The 20,565-nt window shown below is 34.7% G+C and overlaps 1 protein-coding gene across 13 annotated transcripts in view; it reads left to right on the forward strand.

Moving 5' to 3' along the window:
• The window catches only part of LOC143223138 (uncharacterized), a 143,328-nt gene that overhangs the window by 109,238 nt on the left and 13,525 nt on the right, over positions 1–20,565 (forward strand). For all 13 annotated transcript variants that reach the window (XR_013012678.1, XR_013012677.1, XM_076450670.1 and 10 more), the window contains 4 exons: positions 1,591–1,743; positions 12,504–12,730; positions 14,014–14,146; positions 17,595–17,714. Coding sequence is in view for 11 of the 13 variants with exons in the window: in XM_076450670.1 (XP_076306785.1) it covers positions 1,591–1,743; positions 12,504–12,730; positions 14,014–14,146; positions 17,595–17,714 (633 nt within the window). In the remaining 2 variants the exon portion in view is untranslated. The remainder of the gene's footprint in view (positions 1–1,590; positions 1,744–12,503; positions 12,731–14,013; positions 14,147–17,594; positions 17,715–20,565) is intronic.

The following is a 20,565-nucleotide window of genomic DNA, read 5'->3' on the forward strand; positions in this document are numbered from 1 at the left end:
TTGCAAACTCTTGAAAAATGAATTTTTGGTTTAAATTATCACCATATTTTCCATTTGAATGGCTTTTGTGTGTGTGTGTGTGTGTGTGTGTGTCCTGGCTACAGAAGGTTTTACAGGATATCATATAAGTTGGCATATTGAAGAATCCAAATATATTCTTAAATGTCACATTTACTGTCTCATCAGGTTTAGAATCCTATTTCCTTCTGGCTGTAATTTCTGGAAGGTAAGTTATTTTCTTTTACCACATGGTATCCCATCTGTGTTGTGTATGACAAACCAGGTATTGGTATACTATTAATCTACTAACTGTTCCAGGGGTGTCTTAAGTTGAGAAATTATTAAATTATAGCAAAACAACAAAAAGACTTTAAAAATTATTATCTCTTTTTATAATGTAAAGCTGTGTATGAATTCATCCAGTAAGGATTCATGCACTTTACTTATATATACCTTATGCTACCTTAATTGATGTACACATTACCCTTCATGAATTTGTTGAGCTTGTCCTTGGTTTTGTCTTGGTCTTTACAATTCTCTGTAGGTGCCTACTGACTGAGCTGGTTTTTGACGTGACTGACTTTTTCAAAGTAGAACGAGAGAGGATACAGCTCCAGTAGTACATCCAGTCTTCAGTTATTTCTGGTCTTTTCCTGTGAACATCTTGCATTATATGTATAGGACTACACTTTGTGTTCTGACCCTACTTACTTTTTACACCATCACTTATGTCCACACCTGAGAATATTCATTACTCTACAGATTCTCTTATTACTGTCTGATCCTTATTTATTGACGTACCTTATTAAGAGTTGTGTAGGAGGGGAAGGCACCATACTGAAAAGAGTCTTTCTTAACGTATTCAGTTTGGACCAGTGTCCGTAAAACGTTTCCACTTCATTCAATTCTCCAATGAATCCATTTCATTCATTTTTCTGTTGTTCTGGATTCTACTAAAACTCTTCCATTTAACCATATAATTAGTTTTTTTTTCTGGATTATGTCATTACCCCCTTTTGTTTTAAAGCCTTTACTTTTGGGGAATCTGTGTTCTTTATGACACTGCACTTTCTTGGCTCTCTTCCATTTCAGTGTGGATATTTCATTTGTTTATATTTCAAAGAGAAGTCTATGTTTTTTTTAGTATGATTTTAGAATGAAAATAATTTTGTTTGATACTTAACCTTGAATTACATTTCCACCAATCTTCATTTCAAACATTTAAATCTGGGTTATGTTGGGAAAACAGGTAATGCATCTTTTCCAGATGCATATGCAATAAATCAAACTGGATAAGGGAGAATTCAGAATTCTGGATAAGTTCACTTTATTTTGCATTGCATCATGGATATTCAAAATTTGAAGTCACGGCATGAATACAACTAAACAGAAATAGAATTTTAGTATTTCTAACTTGAGTAACTGTTTGATATTCCTATTAATTATAAATACGTAAAAAATTTGATATATGCAGTTGCTTTTAAATTATTTGTGCTGTCATTCATTTGTTATTTTATTGACAGCAATATGACATATAGTATCTGGTTATAGAAATGTTTTAGTTTCTTTATTTTATATATGTTTCCAAAGGAAGCTCTCTTAATGGGCAATGCATTGATGTCTGATAACAAACTGCTGCCAGAAGAGGATATTGTAAAGTATGCAGAAGACAATCTCAACATACATAAAAAAGGAATTTTCAGAAAGAAGTATACCATTAGAGACATGCTTTCATGGTCAAAGGTGAGCATGCTTTTAGTAGCATAGCTTTCATGGTATTTATGATCTAGACACTACACCAACATAATTTTAATGAACAACAAGGGACTGTTTGACCTTCAAGACTGCCCCTACACACTTAGCCTGAAGAAAAAGTAAATATTTAATTTTCTTTATTTTTCAAGAAATCATCTATTATTGTCTTAAATTTGTAAGAGGCTGACTTAAACCACCACTGATGATAGCTCATGATAAAATGACCTTTTATGACTAGCTCAGTATACCATACACAAATTCATCCATGCATTTGCTCACGTTAAACATTTTCACTGTAACTTTTGATGCAGTATGTGTACCTTCACAAATTTTGGTATATTTGTATTAAAGATTACAAGTTTTTTGCACAAAAATCTGGCTTTTTTAATGAAATATTTTTACAAAAGATTTGTGAAAATAGTCTTTTGTCTCACTACTCTGTGTGCAAAGCAATTTCATGTTATGATTAAGAAAACTATTCTTTGTCCCAGAAATCTCCAAAATTATTTGTGTTATCTCTAAAAAGCTCTTGAATACAATACATATCAAATGTTTGTTTTCAGTAAGAGTTCATATTTTATATTATTTTCTATAGTCTAACTATGTGGGGTCTGTCACTTGACCAACCTCGTAACCATCACAAAAAATGAGGAAATATAAATTATGCTTTTTTGTACTAGAATGACTACATATTATAATATGAAAATACAAATATTTAGTTTAAGTAACTTAAGTTGCCATAATGCTATATATTTACATATATATTTGTTATTTTTTATTACATTAACATTCCAGTCATGCCTAGCTAACATTACATAACTTGCATTGATGCAGTCATGTTGTGTGTCCATTGTGTGTCTTGGCTGTGTTCTAGTGGACTAGTATTTTGTAATATGCAGTCACATTTCAATTATTGCCCTTGTGGACGTAATGAATGCTTACTTGCTTATCCTGATATTTTGCCAGTTGAAACACTATCTTCAGTTTGTTCACCAAGGGGTGATTTATTAATTTTATACACTGCCCTTCAGGCTCACTTTTACCCTGCATGTTTTTATCAGGTGGTGAAAATGGATGACTGGCTACTGTTAGCTTGTTCTGAACAGGAGTCCACCTATCACATTTATCAGTTGTTGTAGAAGCAGTTTATGTGGGCTGGCTAATCAAATTGGAGATGTTCTTCCTATTATTCATCCTATTATTCCTATTATTTGCTCATCACTTAGATGCTCAAGGGTTGTGCTTGCATCATAACATGGATGACTGGCTACTGTTAGCTTGTTCTGAACAGGAGTCCACCTATCACATTTATCAGTTGTTGTAGAAGCAGTTTATGTGGGCTGGTTAATCAAATTGGAGATGTTCTTCCTATTATTCATCCTATTATTCCTATTATTTGCTCATCACTTAGATGCTCAAGGGTTGTGCTTGCATCATAACATGGATGACTGGCTACTGTTAGCTTGTTCTGAACAGGAGTCCACCTATCACATTTATCAGTTGTTGTTTTTCTGGATTAGGGTGATAATGTGGCCATTCACTACATTTCTTTGAGCCACTGTCTACATGCTCATTGTTTCACCTCTTCCTTAAGACTTATTTCCTTCTACTCTCAGCCTGTGAACATCAAAGGTCAGGCTCATTTCCATCACAGCTCACATATTCTTTACCATTCTACATATATTCTCCTTTATCCAGATTATTCTTTCTTCCCCAAAACTTCAGTGTCTCTAGAGAGTAACTCCTTTTTTTGTTTATTTTCCTTTCTTCATTCTGATCTTGATAGACTTCTGTGTCCTGTACATGCTCTTCACTGTTATATTGCCTGAATGTCTTCCTTCCATGGTGCCTATTTTTACCTCGTTATTTCTTGGCAGACATTTTCTTTCAAGACCTTTCTTCTGCTATCACCAACTGGATTTGGCTTTTAATTTGATTGGCTTATTCTTCTTTATCATTTTGTTCCTATACTTTGTTCCAGGTGTCTTCTCATCACATCAGACTCTTTATCTTTTCATTAGCATTTGATATTCATCATCTCTTAGAGGACATTCTTTAATTGGGCATGTGGACTATTCATCATGTGTTCCTAACTCGCCCCCTCGGTGTGGATTCCTGTACATGGTGAGGGGACCTCCCAGGGAAGGTTCTGTTCTATCTGGTTACCTTCTCTGGGATCTAAACATCCATCCACGTGTTTGCCGTGCGTGGCGACTGGTGAAGGGGAGGAGGGGATCCTGGTGGTTGAGGGGTCCAACCCTAACACACCACTTTGGCTTCGAATTCCTGTAGACGGGCGGCCTTTGGGTGGCCTCCCTTGGGTCAATCGGCTGGTCCACTTGGGCTAGAGTCAACCAAGTACCAGTGTTGGAAGTTCTCAACGGGTGTTGTGGACATTGTGCCTGATGCTGGTGTTTGGGTATAGTGCTCACGAAACCCTGGCGTTGCTGCATTGTCCTTATGCGTGACTTTGTAGAAAAGGCCCCTTGTAGGGCTCCATGGTGGGTGGGGTCAGTGGGTACTGAATTGTTTTCTTTTTCCTATGGATCCTCTAAAAAATTTAAATAAAATTGTAAAAAAACAGTCAATGGGTAAGTGACCACGTCTTGAATACTCAGAACAGCAATCTTCAACATCAGTAACACACGTACCTCATTTTCTTATATTACATTCTCTTCGAAAACCTTTAGGGCAAATGTCCCCTTTTTTTATTCAAAAGGGACTAGAGGGACTTGCTGGATCTCCAAAGTCAGTAAAGAAACTTCGATCTGGTGACATATTGGTTGAAACATCCACATCCCAACACAGTGAACTCCTCTTGAATTCAAAGGCAATTGGGGATATACCTATTGAGGTTACACCTCATGCTACCTTGAATTCTTCACGAGGAGTTATTGTTGAAAGGGATTTGAAGAACGCTCCCAGTCAGAGATTCTCGCTGGTCTCTCCACTCAAGGAGTTTCTGCAGCGAGGCGAATCTCCACTCGCAAAGATGGAGTTACACTGCCAACAACCCTCGTTTTTACATTTACTTCACCACGTGCACCTGCCACCATCAAGGCAGGTTATCTCATTTGCAGGGTTTGGCCATACATACCAAACCCTCTTAGATGTTTTCAATGTCAGAGATTCGGCCACTCAAAGACATCTTGTCGTGGTTCCCTGACATGTGCTCGTTGTGGAGGCAAGGACCACGATGCCTATGACTGTGACATGAACCCACATTGCGTAAACTGCAATGGTTCTCACCCCTTTTACTTTCATTCTTGCCCAAAATGGTTGGAGGAAAAAGAGGTGTAGTGTTTGAAAACGACACATAACATTAGTTATCCCGAGGCTCGGAAATTGCTGTCCACAACTCCATCTTGGACATATGCTGCTGCACTTCATTCCACCACTACAGTGGAAGTGCAGACAGATCTCTCTGTGCCTCCAAAAGAATCGTTTTCAAAACAAATAAAAAGCCTTTTGACCTCCGTGGTTAAAAAGGTTGATGAATCGACTTCCACACCCATCTCTGTTTCTCCCATACCTTCCAACAAACTTCAAGATCCACGTCCTTCAGTTTCAAATACAGGCATTTCTTCTGATACATCTTTTTTTCCCACCACAAGAGAAACAACAATTATTCGTTCGCGTCCTCAGTCACTGGATTCCCCTTCCAATAACAAAAATCTGCCCACCCGACCCAGAGCAGGATCCATGGAGGTTGATAGACCTCCTCCGACTAAAGACAGTAAAGAAAAAGGACGTGGTCGTAAACCGAAGGGTTCTCCAGCCACTTCACCTACCCGTTCTTAAAAATGGCCACCTTGATACAATGGAACTGTTGAGGTTTACGTTCTAATCTGGATGATATCAAAATGCTGATTGCTTCCTACCATCCTGTTTGTCTTTCTTTACAAGAAACATTTCTCAAAACTGCTGATACTGTCTCCATTCGGCAGTTTTCTCTGTACAGAAATGACAGGTTGTATGATGTTCGAGTACATGGAGGGGTGGCACTGTTGGTTGATCAACACGTGCCCACCCTGTCTTTGTCACTCAACACACCCTTGGAGGCTGTAGCCATCCGTGTTTCCTTGGGTCATACCATTACTGTTTGTTCTTTGTACCTGTCCCCTGGAGAGACATATGATCAATCAGATCTTGATGCTCTTGTTGAACAATTGCCATCTCCATTTCTAATCCTTGGGGATTTTAATGGACATCATCCCTCTGGGAAGTGCTATTATTGATGGGAGGGGCCGATCTGTAGAGCGGATGCTCTCTGATCATAATCTTTCTCTTTTCAATACTGGTTCTTCCACTTTCATGCACCTAGTCAGTCCTTTACCGCTATTGATCTCTCAGGTTGCTCCCCTTCATTATTCTCCCATTTTTCATGGAGGGTTGACAGTAATCCACTAGACAGTGATCATTTTCCGATTCTTTGAGAGAGACTGGCCGTGGTCGATGCCACCCTACCCGCGTGCCCCGGTGGAAGCTGGGTCAGGCAGACTGGTCCACTTTCACTGCTCTCGCAGAACTTGATCCTGCCATCGTAAATCAGCCATCAATAAACGACTGTGTAGCAGTGGTAACTGACTGTATTACACATGCAGCTGCTCAGTGTATTCCTAAAACCTCGACACGTTTTCCACGATATCCTCGTCCGTGGTGGAATCCTGCTTGCCACTTAGCAGGAAGGCTCAAAAGCGGGCCTGGGATACTTTTCGTAGATATCCCACACTTTCAAACCGGTTGCTTTCCAACGGGCCGTGCACATGCTAGGTGTGTAAGACGCCAAAGCCAGAAGGAATCTTGGATTAAGTTCACAACCAGCATATCTTCTACCACCAGTTCCAAGATCATATGGGACAGGATTCGAAAGGTTAATGGGCACTACAATTCTGTTTCCCTCTCGATCTTACTCTTTGATGGTCAGGAGGTGACTGATGTTCGAACATCGCTAACACTCTAGGTGAAAGCTTTTGCCGGGTATCTAGCACTTCTGTTTGTTCCTCCACCTTCCTGGCCATCAAGACTCGGGCAGAGCGATCACCTCTTTCCTTTCAAACTGACTGTTTCTTTGACTATAATTGTCCCTTTACCCTGGTGGTACTAAAAATGGCCCTTCATCGGTCTGCCAGTACGTCTGTTGGACCTGATGATATTCATTATGACATGCTGCACCATCTATCTCCTGCTTCTCTTGATGTCCTTCTGATTGTTTTCAACTGGATCTGGCAGGAGAATGTTTTTCCTGATGCCTGGCCAGGCTATTATTTTACCTTTCTCTAAGCCAGGGAAAGATCCCAAGATTCCTTCAAACTACCGTCCAATTGCTTTGACGAGCTGTCTCTGTAAGACATTAGAAAGGATGGTTAATGCTCGTCTTGTTTGGTTCCTTGAATCAAACAACCTCCTCTCGCCCACCCAGTGTGGGTTCCATCGACAGCACTCCACCACAGACCACCTAATTCATATTGAAACATCTATCAGAGAAGCCTTTCTCAACCGCCAACATCTTGTATCAATATTCTTTGACATAGAGAAGGCTTACGACACAACATGGAGGTATGGCGTTTTGCGAGACCTTCATACATATGGGTTACGTGGCCATCTACCCATGTTTATTAAAAATTTTTTAATGGACAGGAGATTCCATGTTCGTGTGGGTTCGACACTTTCCCATTCTTTTGTACAGGAACTTGGAGTCCCTCAAGGCTGTGTATTGAGTGTTACACTCTTCAGTATAAAGATAAATGCCATCACTGAACAACTCCCTCTCACTGTTGCGAATGGGCTGTATGTCGACGACTTTCACACCTTATGTCAGTCGTCAAACATGAGATATATTAAGCGGCAACTACAAACCACCCTCAATTGTGTACGGAAGTGGACTCTGGCGAACGGCTTTAATTTCTCTCTCTCCAAAACTGTATGCATGCACTTTTGCCGTCGACGGGGTATTCACCCTGATCCTGAACTTCATATCGGTGAAGTTTTGCTGCCAGTGGTCCTGGAGACCAAGTTCTTGGGGCTTATCTTTGATCGTAAATTGACCTTTATACCACACTTAAAGCAGCTTCGGGTCAAATGCACAAGAGCACTGAACATCCTCTGTGTTCTCTCTTCTACCAGTTGGGGGGCAGATCAATGTTCTATGTTAAAGGTATATCGTGCTCTTATTCAATCAAAATTCGACTATGGATCAATGGTATATGGCTCTGCCAGACCCTCGGCCTTAAAGATGCTGGACCCCATTCATCACCAAGGACTTCGACTCTGCACTGGGGCTTTCCGTACCTCTCCAGTTCAAAGTATATACATTGAATCTCATGAACCTTCTCTACACCTTTGCCGTTTGCAACTATCTTTACAATATACTTCAAAACTTCATTCCTTACCAAAGCATCCCACCTGGAAATGTGTTTTCCTTCCTCGGTGGGCAGTACTTTTTCAGAACAGATGATCTGTCATTGCTCCGTTTGGCCTTCGCATCCGGGCGCAATTGGATGAATTGGGTCTGTCCTTGGATAACATTGCAGATTCCACAGGTTGGCCCATCCCACTATGGCTTATTACAGCCCCCCCATTGTGACCTTTCTTTCCGTCACCTAAAACAGGCAGATACTCCAGATTGGAAGTACCGTCTTTTATTCAATGAATATCTTTTAAACAATCATTCAGTTCCCATTTATACAGATGGTTCCAAATCAGGTAATTCAGTGGGCTCTGCTATGGTTTGTTATGGGTCAGTAGTTGCGCGCAGAATCCCTTCTACAGCTTCTGTGTTCACTGCTGAACTGTATGCCATATCTCTTGCCCTGGATCATATTGCAGCTGAGCAGTACTCCAACTGCACTATTTATACTGATTCGCTTAGTTCTATACTTGCCTTGGAATCGCTACACGTTAGCTCACATCCTATTCTCGCTGATATTCGAAACCGACTGGCCCATTTCTCATTAGCAGCTATTTCAATCCAGTTTTTCTGGATACCAGGCCATGTTGGTATTCGCGGGAACGAGCTTGCAGACATGGCAGCTAAATATGTCTGCTTCAGCACCATCACTCCTATGCCTATTCCATACATGGACTATGGTGTTGTCTTCAAGGCTCGGCTCCGTGCCAGCTGGCAGTCCACTTGGAGTGAGCAACGGACAACAAACTTTTTCAAATCAAACCCAAAATTGACTTTGGCCATCTAGCTTCCGTAAAGTTCGAAGGAGGAAGTTGTTCTCACTAGGCTACGCATTGGTCACAGTTTTTAACTCATCATTTTCTTTTATCTGGAACTGATGCACCAATGTGTAGTTTGTGTAACACTCAAATCACTATCAGCCACGTTTTACTTTCTTGCCATCGTTACAATTCTCAACGATGGCAATATTTTAAACATATTTTTTCCCAGGGTCAGTCTGTAACATTAGACAGAGTTATTGGTGATGGTGACTCTGTCCACCTTGATAATGTTTTTAATTTTTTAATGGCCATTAATCTTTTAATCTCATTTAAGTGTTGCATATTTATTCATTACACCTTTTTAATTGTGGTTACTTTTTTACAGTTTTAATCTCTCTCCTTCAATTTGACACTGGACAATGGCCAGAACATTAAATAACTCGACACCAGGACTGGAAAGGCCAACTTCAGGTGACTAACGCTACTGTTTGAACTACTCGTTAGTCGTCCTGGCGAGTTGTTATTATACTTTTGCTGCATATCATTTCACACTTTTACTACTTAACTTTTAGTACTGGCCATATTGACTCATAACTCGAACCAGGACTGGAAAGACCAACTTCAGGTGACTGACGGTGGTTTTTATACTTACCTGTTAGTCTTCCTGGCGGGTTATGATCATTACCATTCTGCTACAGGTAGTTCTTTACAACTTTGTTGACTGGATGTCAACATTGGTTTTTACGTCATTTTCTGTTTTAATTGCCGATTTGCTTTTATCTTCAATTACTTTATACAAATTTTACTCCATTTACTTGACTTTTATCTTTTTACTGGACATTTGGCTACTCATTATTACGATTTTGCGGAGTGTCTTTTAAAACTTTTATTCTTTTACATTTTGATAATAGCTGCTATGACACATAACCTGGAACCAGGACTGGAAAGGCCAACTTCAGGTGATTGACGGTGGTTTTTGAACTTACCTGTTAGTCTTCCTGGCGGGTTATGATCATTACCTTTTTGCTAGAGTAAATATCTTACAACTTCTTATACTCTGCCTTCTATCTTAACATTGTAGACTAGGTGTCAACATTGGTTTTATACTTTTTTGTTTTACCTTCATTTCCATTTATGTCTATTACTACATTTATTTTTTTATTTTTTTTTTACATTTTTACCGAATATCTGGAGCAGATAGCCTCGCTGCTTTGTGCCATAAAACACTAAATCAATCAATCAATCAATCCTAACTTGCTATTTGTATTGGATTGTGATACCTTTATCTTTGGGTTATTTACTTCCACTTGAAGCTGTTATTCAGATTTCTATGAGACTTTTACTGGGAAGTTATCTTTTGTTTTTCTCTTTTTACTTTTGAGAAGCCTTTTCCCCTTTTCTTTCTATTTATTCGTTGTCTTGAGTCCCACTCTGTGGCAAGTGGTGCCTGATGAGGTATTCTTTAACCATTCAAATCTCTACTGTAAGGCTGTGCCAATTTACATATTATGATTTCTATGGCCAGAAAACACACACTTCTGTAGGTTTATCCTGATGACATGTTTGCTTCATTAGTTTGCCCATCACAGATGGTACTCACCCATGGACTACATGAGTAAATCAGAAGGAAACAGCTGTCCAATCCTGCCATGCCTTGTATTGAATGAATCAGTATGGCTTTTCAAAATACAGTGGAGCGCCATTGTTTATTTAACTTTACGTCACTACTCTGCTAAAGTAAATATAAGTGGCTCTGCATGGTTCTAACTCTGTCAGATACCAAATTATGTTATAAAGCCATGAGAAAAAAAAAAATTTAGATTATGTACAGCCATCAGTATTGTGAAGAAATAAAAAAGTGTGTCACACTTGCCAAGATAAGGTTTTCCTAAGAAAGTGTCAGCTCAAACAAACAGAAAGTTCATGAGAGAAGCTACTCTCAAACCAAAAGTGACACAGAAGAAGCTGATGACTTCAGTAGTAGAAACTGGAATTACTGTACACACCTTTAAAATATAATTTATCTTATACAAAAAAGGCTTGTATGGGTGGCAAGAAAGAAACCACTATTGATGAAGATGCATTTTAGATCACAAGATGGCCATCCCCATAAACATTTAGATCACCCTACAACAATGTAACAGAAAGTAGTATGACCAAAATAGAACTTTGGGAGTTAAATGACAAACATTATGTATCATAGAAATCCAATACTGCTCTTCAGCTGGCAAATACACTCCCAGTTGTCATGCATGGTGGTGGGTTTATAGTACTGTGGGGATGTTTTTCTGCAGCTGACCCTGGAGAACTTGTACATTCAAGGAATCATGAACAGTGGAAAATATAAACAGATGTTTGAGGTAAACCTGAAGAAGTCAGTTGAAAAACCAAAATTCAATAGAAGGTTTACATTTTAAGAGGACAATGTTTCCAAATAAAATCAAAAGCAAGTTGAGAATGGTTTAAGAGAAACAAAATTAAATTCCTTAACTGACCATGCCAAAGCCATGAACTAAATTTTCTCAAAAGTTCGGGGACAGGCTTAAAAATTGCTGTGCATCGAAGATATCCTTCCAAATTAAAAGAACTGGAAGATATTTGCAAGCAGAATTGGCCAAAAGTATCTCCTGTAGAAGTTTGTAGAAGTTTGTTCAAAATAACTTTCAGTTTTCATTGCTACCAAAGAAACTTGAACCAAATATGAATTGCATAATTATGTTATGGGTGAAGACATGTGCAACAATTTTTTTTATGTATTTTGTGTGATATAAATAAAGTGAGTAACAATGCACCGTTTTTTCTTTGTAATCATTAGAAAATAACTTAAAGTTGGTTACCAGCTTGGGGGGGAGACTTTTGCAAGACACTGTACATTTAGTTCAGGACTGAATTTAACAGTAATGCCTTGACAGAAATACATTATCTGTTAGAATAACTTTACTCTTCCTGTTTTATTTTATTTTTATCAACAGTAAATACTCTATGAGTCTGATCAGTTACTGTTACTTTTCCTGAAGCTAGTTAGTTTTATTTTTTAGAATCAGCCTTGTATTATTGATAATTAATGTATTATAATTGTGGTGAGGAAATCAATGTAAATAGTATATTCTAAATATGTGCATTACTATACCTATGAAAAAAGAACTGTTTGTGTTATCATTCAGAACCAATATTTTTTTACTGTAGAACATAAACAAAAATCAGATAAAACATTCAAACATCCAATTTTTAAATCTTATGAATACCTTTTTTCTCTTTTCTGATTTTTTAAAAACAGTGCTATTTTAAACTTTAGAAACTAGGATTAAGAGTGACATAACTGATGTCCTACTGATCACTGTTGTTTTTGATCAGTATTAAAATGATTTGATAGCTTGTGAATTTTAATGAAATCAAAATATTTCTGTTGTAAATGATAATACATGTACAAGCAGTTTGTTGATTTATTTAGTATATTATATACTTACATGTTTATTCATTCTATAATCACGTAAAAATTAGAGGAGAAATTATTTAAAACAAAATGGATTGTTTAGAAGCATTTAAGTAAGCAGTAATGTTTCCACATCTACCTTTAGGATCCCATAAGAAAACCTATGATAATGACAACTGAAAAATCTTTGAAGCAAGATGCACGTGAACTGTTTAAACTGATCCAGGTTTACATGGGAGATCGTAAAGCAAAAACTGGTCAGACTGTAGATAGAGTAGCTTTAGACGTTGCCACAAAGGGTTGGTGCAAAGAAGCCCTTCGTGATGAACTTTTTATCCAGATTTCAAGACAGACTACCAACAATCCTCATAGGTTTGTTTTTTTAAACATGTTTGTTTCGGTTGTGGAGGGTGTTTTATTTATTCTTATAAACAATTTGAAACCAACATAAATATAGTAATTTTTTTTTCAGTTTATTGTCAAGGTATCAAAAACTGTGTATGAAATAACCATTATTCTTTAGGTTTAATGGAACTGTTATAAGTATATATATATAGTCCCAATCTAGAGTCCCAAAACATCCATGATAGATTAGTTATAGGTCAAAATATATGGAATGATGCAGATTAATATTTGTCAATACTAATCTCAATCAATAGATAGCATATCTTATGCTGGTAACTAAAAAAATTACAGAGATTAGTAACAGAAAAATGTATTCCGATTTGTTTGGATGTAAAGGAAGGAATAGGTTCAGAAACTACAGAGCATTTGGGATGGGATACATTATCCATTTATGCATTCCACCAGTTGATGTGTATATGCATTCATCCTGTGGGTGCAGTTTATACTCATAAATAATAAAGTTTTTTGTTACTGATGGTATATAGGGTGAAAGTAGGATGCAATTAATAAATTATCTGAAGTTATGGTACCCATAGGTCATCTATATCCTAACATATTTGTGGGAGGGATCAGTACTTGGTATTGTGTTTCAAGATGTTTTTTGAATATATTGATGCTTCATAAGAACGATTTTTCCAGGTCACATTCTACTCTTTGAATTCTTCCTTCATCTGGTGGTTGTAACTAATGTTATTGCCTGACGTTGTAGTTTTCCATGTTCTGACACCTGTCTTTGGCTGTCTTTCATCATAAAAGCACAATGTTTTTGTTTTTTTTTAGTCAGAAGGTTCTATTTTAAAACCATAGCCTTCATTTTGCAAAGACGTAAATTTCTCTAGATTGGTTTTACAGCTTCTTGCTGTCCTAGATGGACTGTTGTGTTCATTTTTTATTTCCGTGAAGTATATTGAAGGCTTCATGGTTTGAAGTGGTATTCTTTGGTTGTGCATCATTTAAAACCTAATCATAACAACTTTACCATTAAGCATCACATGTGACAGAACAAAATATTTATGAGAGAAGTTTTCATTGGAAGCCATTAATCCATCTACAAGATATTGTTCACATTTTTATTTTAAAACCAACTTTTATTTTTTTCCATAGCATATATTTTAGATATGATGATGTTTACCATTACAAGGAACTCATCATTAGTTTAATACTTTTCACAGTAAATTGTTTGTACATTTTGAACTTTTGAAATATTGGCATAATATCCATTATTAAACCTTGTTAAACTATTTTTATAGAGGAAGTCTGAGACAAGGCTGGGAGCTGATGGCAATTTGTCTTTATTTTTTCCCACCATCAGTCAAGTTGCATCCATATTTAGAAAGTTACATCAATCGTCACAAAGAAGACACCACACTTGATATTCTTCAGGTAAAATAGTTTGTAAACTTTGTTTCTCTGTTGTGTAATTTTGCTTTGTTTTAAGAGAGTTGCATCAATTTTCTCAACTATAAAACTACTTTTGGTACTTGTCAGGTAGAATATTGTGTAAAAGGTTTCATTTTTATTGTTTCATGGGGAATTTTGATAGTGCGTATGTAAGGTTGTAATTTGTTGTGCAACTAAAGAAGATTTCAGCACAAAAACCAGCATGTTCTCCCACTCAATAAAGAAGGCAGCAGCAGCTCATTAGAAATTCCAGCCATATTTACTTTTTCACTTGTCAGTGTTTCATTCTTAATAACTAGTCACATTAAGTATTACAAGGAAATTTTTTTTCACTTGATACTCTTCAGTTAGAATACATTTTTAAGTTATTTCTTACCTTTATGGGGCTGCATTTTTTCTAGAAATTAATGTCTTATGTTCACAAAGGTGAAGGTACACTTAACTTTGTTACAGCCAGTGAACAGCTCTTTGTCATTTTTGCTCTTGCATGGTAAATGTAAGTGAAAAAAATAGTAATTCTAACTTTATTTCAACAGATGTTTTCTCAAAAATATTAAAGAAGTAATTGGATGTAACTTTGTAAAATTTGTTTAGTGTTATTTGTGAATAAAAGGCTCTAAAAATTTGATCTTTGACCTCTGCACAGCTTCTAGTGCTATTGCTTGTAAACAACATCTTTACAGATTTTTTTATAATTTTTCTACCAATCCCAAAGTATAGGTCTGTATTTACTCAGAAACTCTCAGCTTTAAAAATAGAGTTACCCTTGTTTAATTTTGAAATTATTTTTATTTTCTGTTGGTGATTTCTTTACTTTATGCCCTGTGGAGGAGCTTTTATGATATCACAGTAATTAGGTTGGACAATAGTTAATAAATCTTAGCCTTGAAATAAGATAGAACCAACAGCTAGAAATGATTATGTATTCTTATCTATCAACATCATAGTTAAGGTAATAAAACAGGATAAGTAGCAATTTTAGGTTTCTGAGAAAGTGACTAATGGCTTATAGTGGAGAACAAAGAATTCTAATACCAGATTTACAAAACTTAGGAGCAAAATACAAATTAGAGGATTTTTTTTATTTTTTCCTGAGATTCGTTATGCTCATGATATTATTTTTGTGTATTACATTTGCTTTAAGGCTATATAAATTTTCTTTGAGAGAAGACTTGGGTGAGTATAATACACTACTAGTTTAGAATAAGAAAGTATTCAGATGACACAAAAGCTTGTTTTATTTCTGTATTAATAAAGTTTTTGTTACTCAAACATGAAATACAAGAATAGGAACTCTCTAATTACTGAAAGTAATAGATAAGTATCAAAGAGAAATTGCACTTAACCAAAAATATGGAAGGAAAAATATCAATGTGTCAATGTAGGCTTAATATATGAGTGCAAGTTATGCTTCTACTGGTCAATGCTGATACTAGTCATCAGTGTTTTATTTATCATCAGTACATTCTTTTATAATTTCGACTAGTTACTTTAATTTCATGTAAGAGCTTGTATGAAAATACAAAGTGAATGAATTGTTACTAGAACAACACAGGCACAACATTTATAATTTTATTGTAAAAATAACTGAGATAAACACTCATATGGTTTTAGACAAAACAAAATTATAAAAATTTAAACCTAAAAAAAACAAACACTAAACCAAATTATATTTTATTTAGTATATGTACACCAAATTTCATGCAATTAGGTTATTATATATTATAAGAGTAAGAACCACAGTAATGGGTTATCAGTGACACCTTGCTGGCCAGAAAAATGGTTAATATCCTTCGGTAAGTTAATCCTCAACTTCGTGAGGTTACATATTTTCTAGAAATTTGTGTTAACATTGAAAAATCTACACTTGGATTATTCTCTAAACTTTATTTTGTAGTTCCTTCTTTGATGTTGTATCAGTGACAATGAATTACTTTTGTCTTCATATAGAATTGGTTAAATATGATACTCTTTCAGTAGAGTATTGTGAAAAATTATTTTCCTTCTTTTCTTTTGTTATGTTTGTTTTTCTGGTAAAAAGTTAAATTGATTACTACATGCACGTTTATTTACATTATTCTCCCCTGGTGTGATTCTTAGAAACTTTAGTACAATTTTTATGAAGTTGAACAGAATATAGTGGTGCATTCATGGTGTTAGAAAAACACGTAGGTGTAAGAAGTTTGGATAGAAATGAATAAAAACCCTACAACATGAGACTTGCAAAAGATTGAGCTTGGGTTATAAGGTTTTTATTCATTTCTGAAAGTTGTGTTGTAGTTTAAGAAAAAAAAAAGCTTCATTATGGACTTTTAACAACAGAAGATCTGGCGTAAGATCCCAACAAGCAAAATTTTAATGAAGACAGTTTTAGGTTTGAACCAATGCTGCAGTTACAAGCTTTTATACAGTATGACATTGCATTTCAAATATAAGCTTTCCTAAAGTGGATTAGATGACTGGCTAAAACAGTGCACAATAATTATTCTTTTTTATCCAATAGTTTACCTCCTCATGAATGATATGACAAAATTCATTCCCACAGCAAACAGATAACCATGTTTTTGATATGTGAAAGTCAATCCCAAAATTATAGTGGTAGTTGATTTAGTTTTATGACCATGAGTGAAGGAGAAGCAGCATTTTGTTGTCTAGTATTCTGTCTTTCTTTTTTATTTGAAGTTAAATTATTAGAATTTTATATTGATTTTTATCCAGTTTATAAATGATGATGATAATCACAAAAACATAACAGGTCACATCAAACTTCTTGAAAAAGTGTCTGGGTGTTCATGCTGAATATATATTACAATATTTTGAAGAAATGTAAATAATGGTATTACAACGATTTATTTTGGAGATAAGAATATCAATGAAAAACAAGGTGTTAGCTAGATTAAATTAAGAAAACTGTAGCTCTGAAACATTTTCATCAATGAAGATATAAAAAAGAATCACTTTATTGTTTGCATTATAGTGTTAGTGGACTTAAAATATTTGTGAGTATCGATTAAAAGAAATTTCTTATAATTATTTAAGTGTTTAACATTTCTGTTATACATAATTATGGTAACAATGAATTAAAGTTGGTATTATGATGTTAGAAACAACAGTGTTGATGGACTTAGAAAAATATTTATGAGTACTGATTAACAGAAATTTCTTACAAGAATTATAGTGTTAAACATTTCTATTACACATGAATTAAGGTTGTTGTTATAATGTAAGCAATATTTTTTTAGGTGTAAATATGGTGATCATGGTAATGTTGTCGTTCTTGTGATTTTGCTACCATTTTTAAATCTGGCTTTTCTTTTCATCTCACAATGTTTAAAAAACATGTCTGGGGAGTTCTATTAAGGAGTATGTTTTAGATCTTTTAGTTTTTATAAGAATTCTTGTTAAACTTCAAAATAATATTTCTTTTCAGTTGAAATTAAGCCATTATGCTACTGTCTGTACTAAAAGATTAGAAAGAATGAGACAACTGAGGGCCAAGAAAGGGCCTGTGTGTAGAAAACCTACAATAGAGGACATTGAGCATTCAAGGGTGAGGTTTTAAACAGAGACAAACAAGTTGAAAGGTTTCAAAATTAGAGTGCTATAAATATTAAGTCACATTATTTATATAATATATAAAAATCAGTATAATTTCAGATTTTATGTATAACAAATTTTGAAAATAAATTTTAAAATTACATTTTGTTATTAAAAAGTGTGATTGTCAATCCAATCACATCTCATTTATATATATTTATATATAAAAGTAGTTACAGTATAAATGATTAAGTAAGAAAATAGCATAATAGCATACATATCTTAGAAGACACATACTAATCAAACTTGAAATTATTTCACAGGGTATTTGTGTACAGTGTGTGTGTATGTTTAGGTATGTATGTGTTATAGTTTTACAGCATTTGTTTCAACACTCTGATCATGCAGAAATAAATCGGCATTAAACCTTATCACTGAACTGGTATGCTTTCTTATGAGTAGCATGTATACTGACATTCATTCTTCAGCTGTTGGAGGTATGCCATGGTTGAACAGGAGGTATAACTTAAAGCATTATCTAAATCCATAGCGTGTTGGTCTCATTTCCACATTGAGATTCCTCTTTATGCTGTGTGCTCTTACCTGGATCATGAAGACAGCTTTTGCCGTTGATATTTGTTTGTAAATTCTCTCCCTCCCTTGTTGGAAAAGGCCTCACTTCATTATGGCTTGTGTGGTGTATAACTTGTCTCAGGTCTTTTTTCAGAATGTTCTTGGTACCACTAGCTGATCCATATTCTTTTGTTTTTTAGTACCATTAAGTACAGGGGATATACCTGTTTTAAAAATTCAAAATTCTGATCAGAACATATATTAATGTTCTAAGTGTATGAATATTTTGTATCAGACAGGGCTGTTAAATACTCTTCCCAAGATGATCAATTTTCATGGCATCACAGTACAAAATGTCAAAACATATTTCTGATACATAACACTCTTTCAACACTTCGTATTGGTTGTAGTTATCACATGCTTTACTCATTTGCATATTCATAATCCTTTTTATATAGCATATTTAATGTTGTGTAAAAATGGTTGTTAACAACTAATTGCTTTCTGAGAAAAACATAAATTTACCTGATGCAGTGATTGTAAGTAATTTATTCAGTGGGATTATATATCAGTTTTTTATTGTTTTTGAAAATATCATTTAAATAAGAATTAACAATCATTAACTCTCAGCAAAATTGTTTTTCTGAAAAAATAAAATCATGCTCTCAGTTTGTGAGAAACCTAAAATAAACTGAAGAGCCTCATTCTTCATGAGTTGCATTTGATGAACTGTAGATTTGTTTTTCACTTTGTTTTTTTTTAAATCTCTGTTAGGCTGCATAAAGTATTTGAAATTTAAAGAAAACGTAGAATATCATAAATCCCTAGTTATTGTTCTGGCAATACAGTTTCAGTTGATGTGTGATGTAATAGTTGAATTATAGTTTTGAAATGATTTGGTTTTCTTGCTGTTGTTATTAAAATAATATGGCTGCAAGACTTATTAATTGCAATAAAAGAAACAAACTTGTGATATCATAATTTCAAAAGAAAGTTAATACAAATTATGCTCAATTAAGTTATGATCAAATTGATACAGTTTCAAAGAAAAAAGTGATTTATTTTATAGTTGTAATTGTTTAAAATTGATTGAAAAATGGAAAGCAATAGGTGGAAACAGTTGTTCTTATTCAGACCAAAATTGTGTTTTATGGTAAATTACGTTATTTTTAATCATGTTCTTATAATTATATGTTAATTAAATTGTTTAAACAAATTTTAATATTTTACTTAAAGCCGTGTGAGAAAGAGGGCACACCTGTCAAATTTTATAATGGCTATATGTATAACAGCTTTAAAATTAATAGAAATTAAAAGGGCTGTGTTTGCTGTTTCATACATTTGTTTTCTTTATAATATTACATGACTGGTATTTACCTAATGGGGCATCTACTACCATACCCATCTCATAGTATACCTTATCCTCACATTTCATTGCAAACTGAAATAAATAAATTTTACAAAATCAATCTTGATTTTTTAAGAGGCAGAAAAGTGATGTAAAGGCAGTAAATCATTAATACCAAGCAAAATTAAAATCATTATGAAATGAATTTGTGGGATGTTCATAGAATAATTATTGGTAAAAATCAGCTAAATTAACGATTTTTAATACATAGAAAAGCCAGTGCAATTTTGTAACACACTATGTTTGAACAATGTCTTTTGTCTTTTACTGTTTAGAAATAAATTTATAATGTAATGTTGCTGTTAGTCTGTGTACTGAAACTATAAAATGAAATCAAGTAGACAACAAAAACAGAAAATATAACTTAATTCATAAATGATTTAAGTTTAAAACTGCATTGATATTTTTACTTTCATGATACATTTTAAACACTTGGTTGTAGGCTACCTTGCATGCTTTACTAAAATCATAATGGGTGGACAGTAATCACATTTTCTAGATGGATAAATACATTTTAGCTTGAATAACACTTCCTATTTCGATAAATGAAGTGTGACATGATACACACTGGGTTTTATGTAGGTTATATTTTATTATAAAGCTTTTGGGTTATACACTGTTATGGTGTTTATGGTATCAAAATTTTCTTAGTTTATACCAAACTTGTTAAGTAGAGGCTTCATAACTGCATATAATTTTTGAGTGACATACATAAAGCAGTTTATTTTATTATTTCTATAAAAAGGTTATCTTGATAATATCATAAATTTATATTAGCATCAATTTTAAGGTTTTGGGGCCAGTCACTGCCTTAGACATTTGTATACACAAATACTAATAATTATGTTTCACAGGAATATAACTTTAATCTTAATAGAATAAA

The sequence above is a fragment of the Tachypleus tridentatus genome, chromosome 8, assembly GCF_004210375.1.
Source record: "Tachypleus tridentatus isolate NWPU-2018 chromosome 8, ASM421037v1, whole genome shotgun sequence".
NCBI classification, from domain to species: domain Eukaryota; kingdom Metazoa; phylum Arthropoda; class Merostomata; order Xiphosura; family Limulidae; genus Tachypleus; species Tachypleus tridentatus.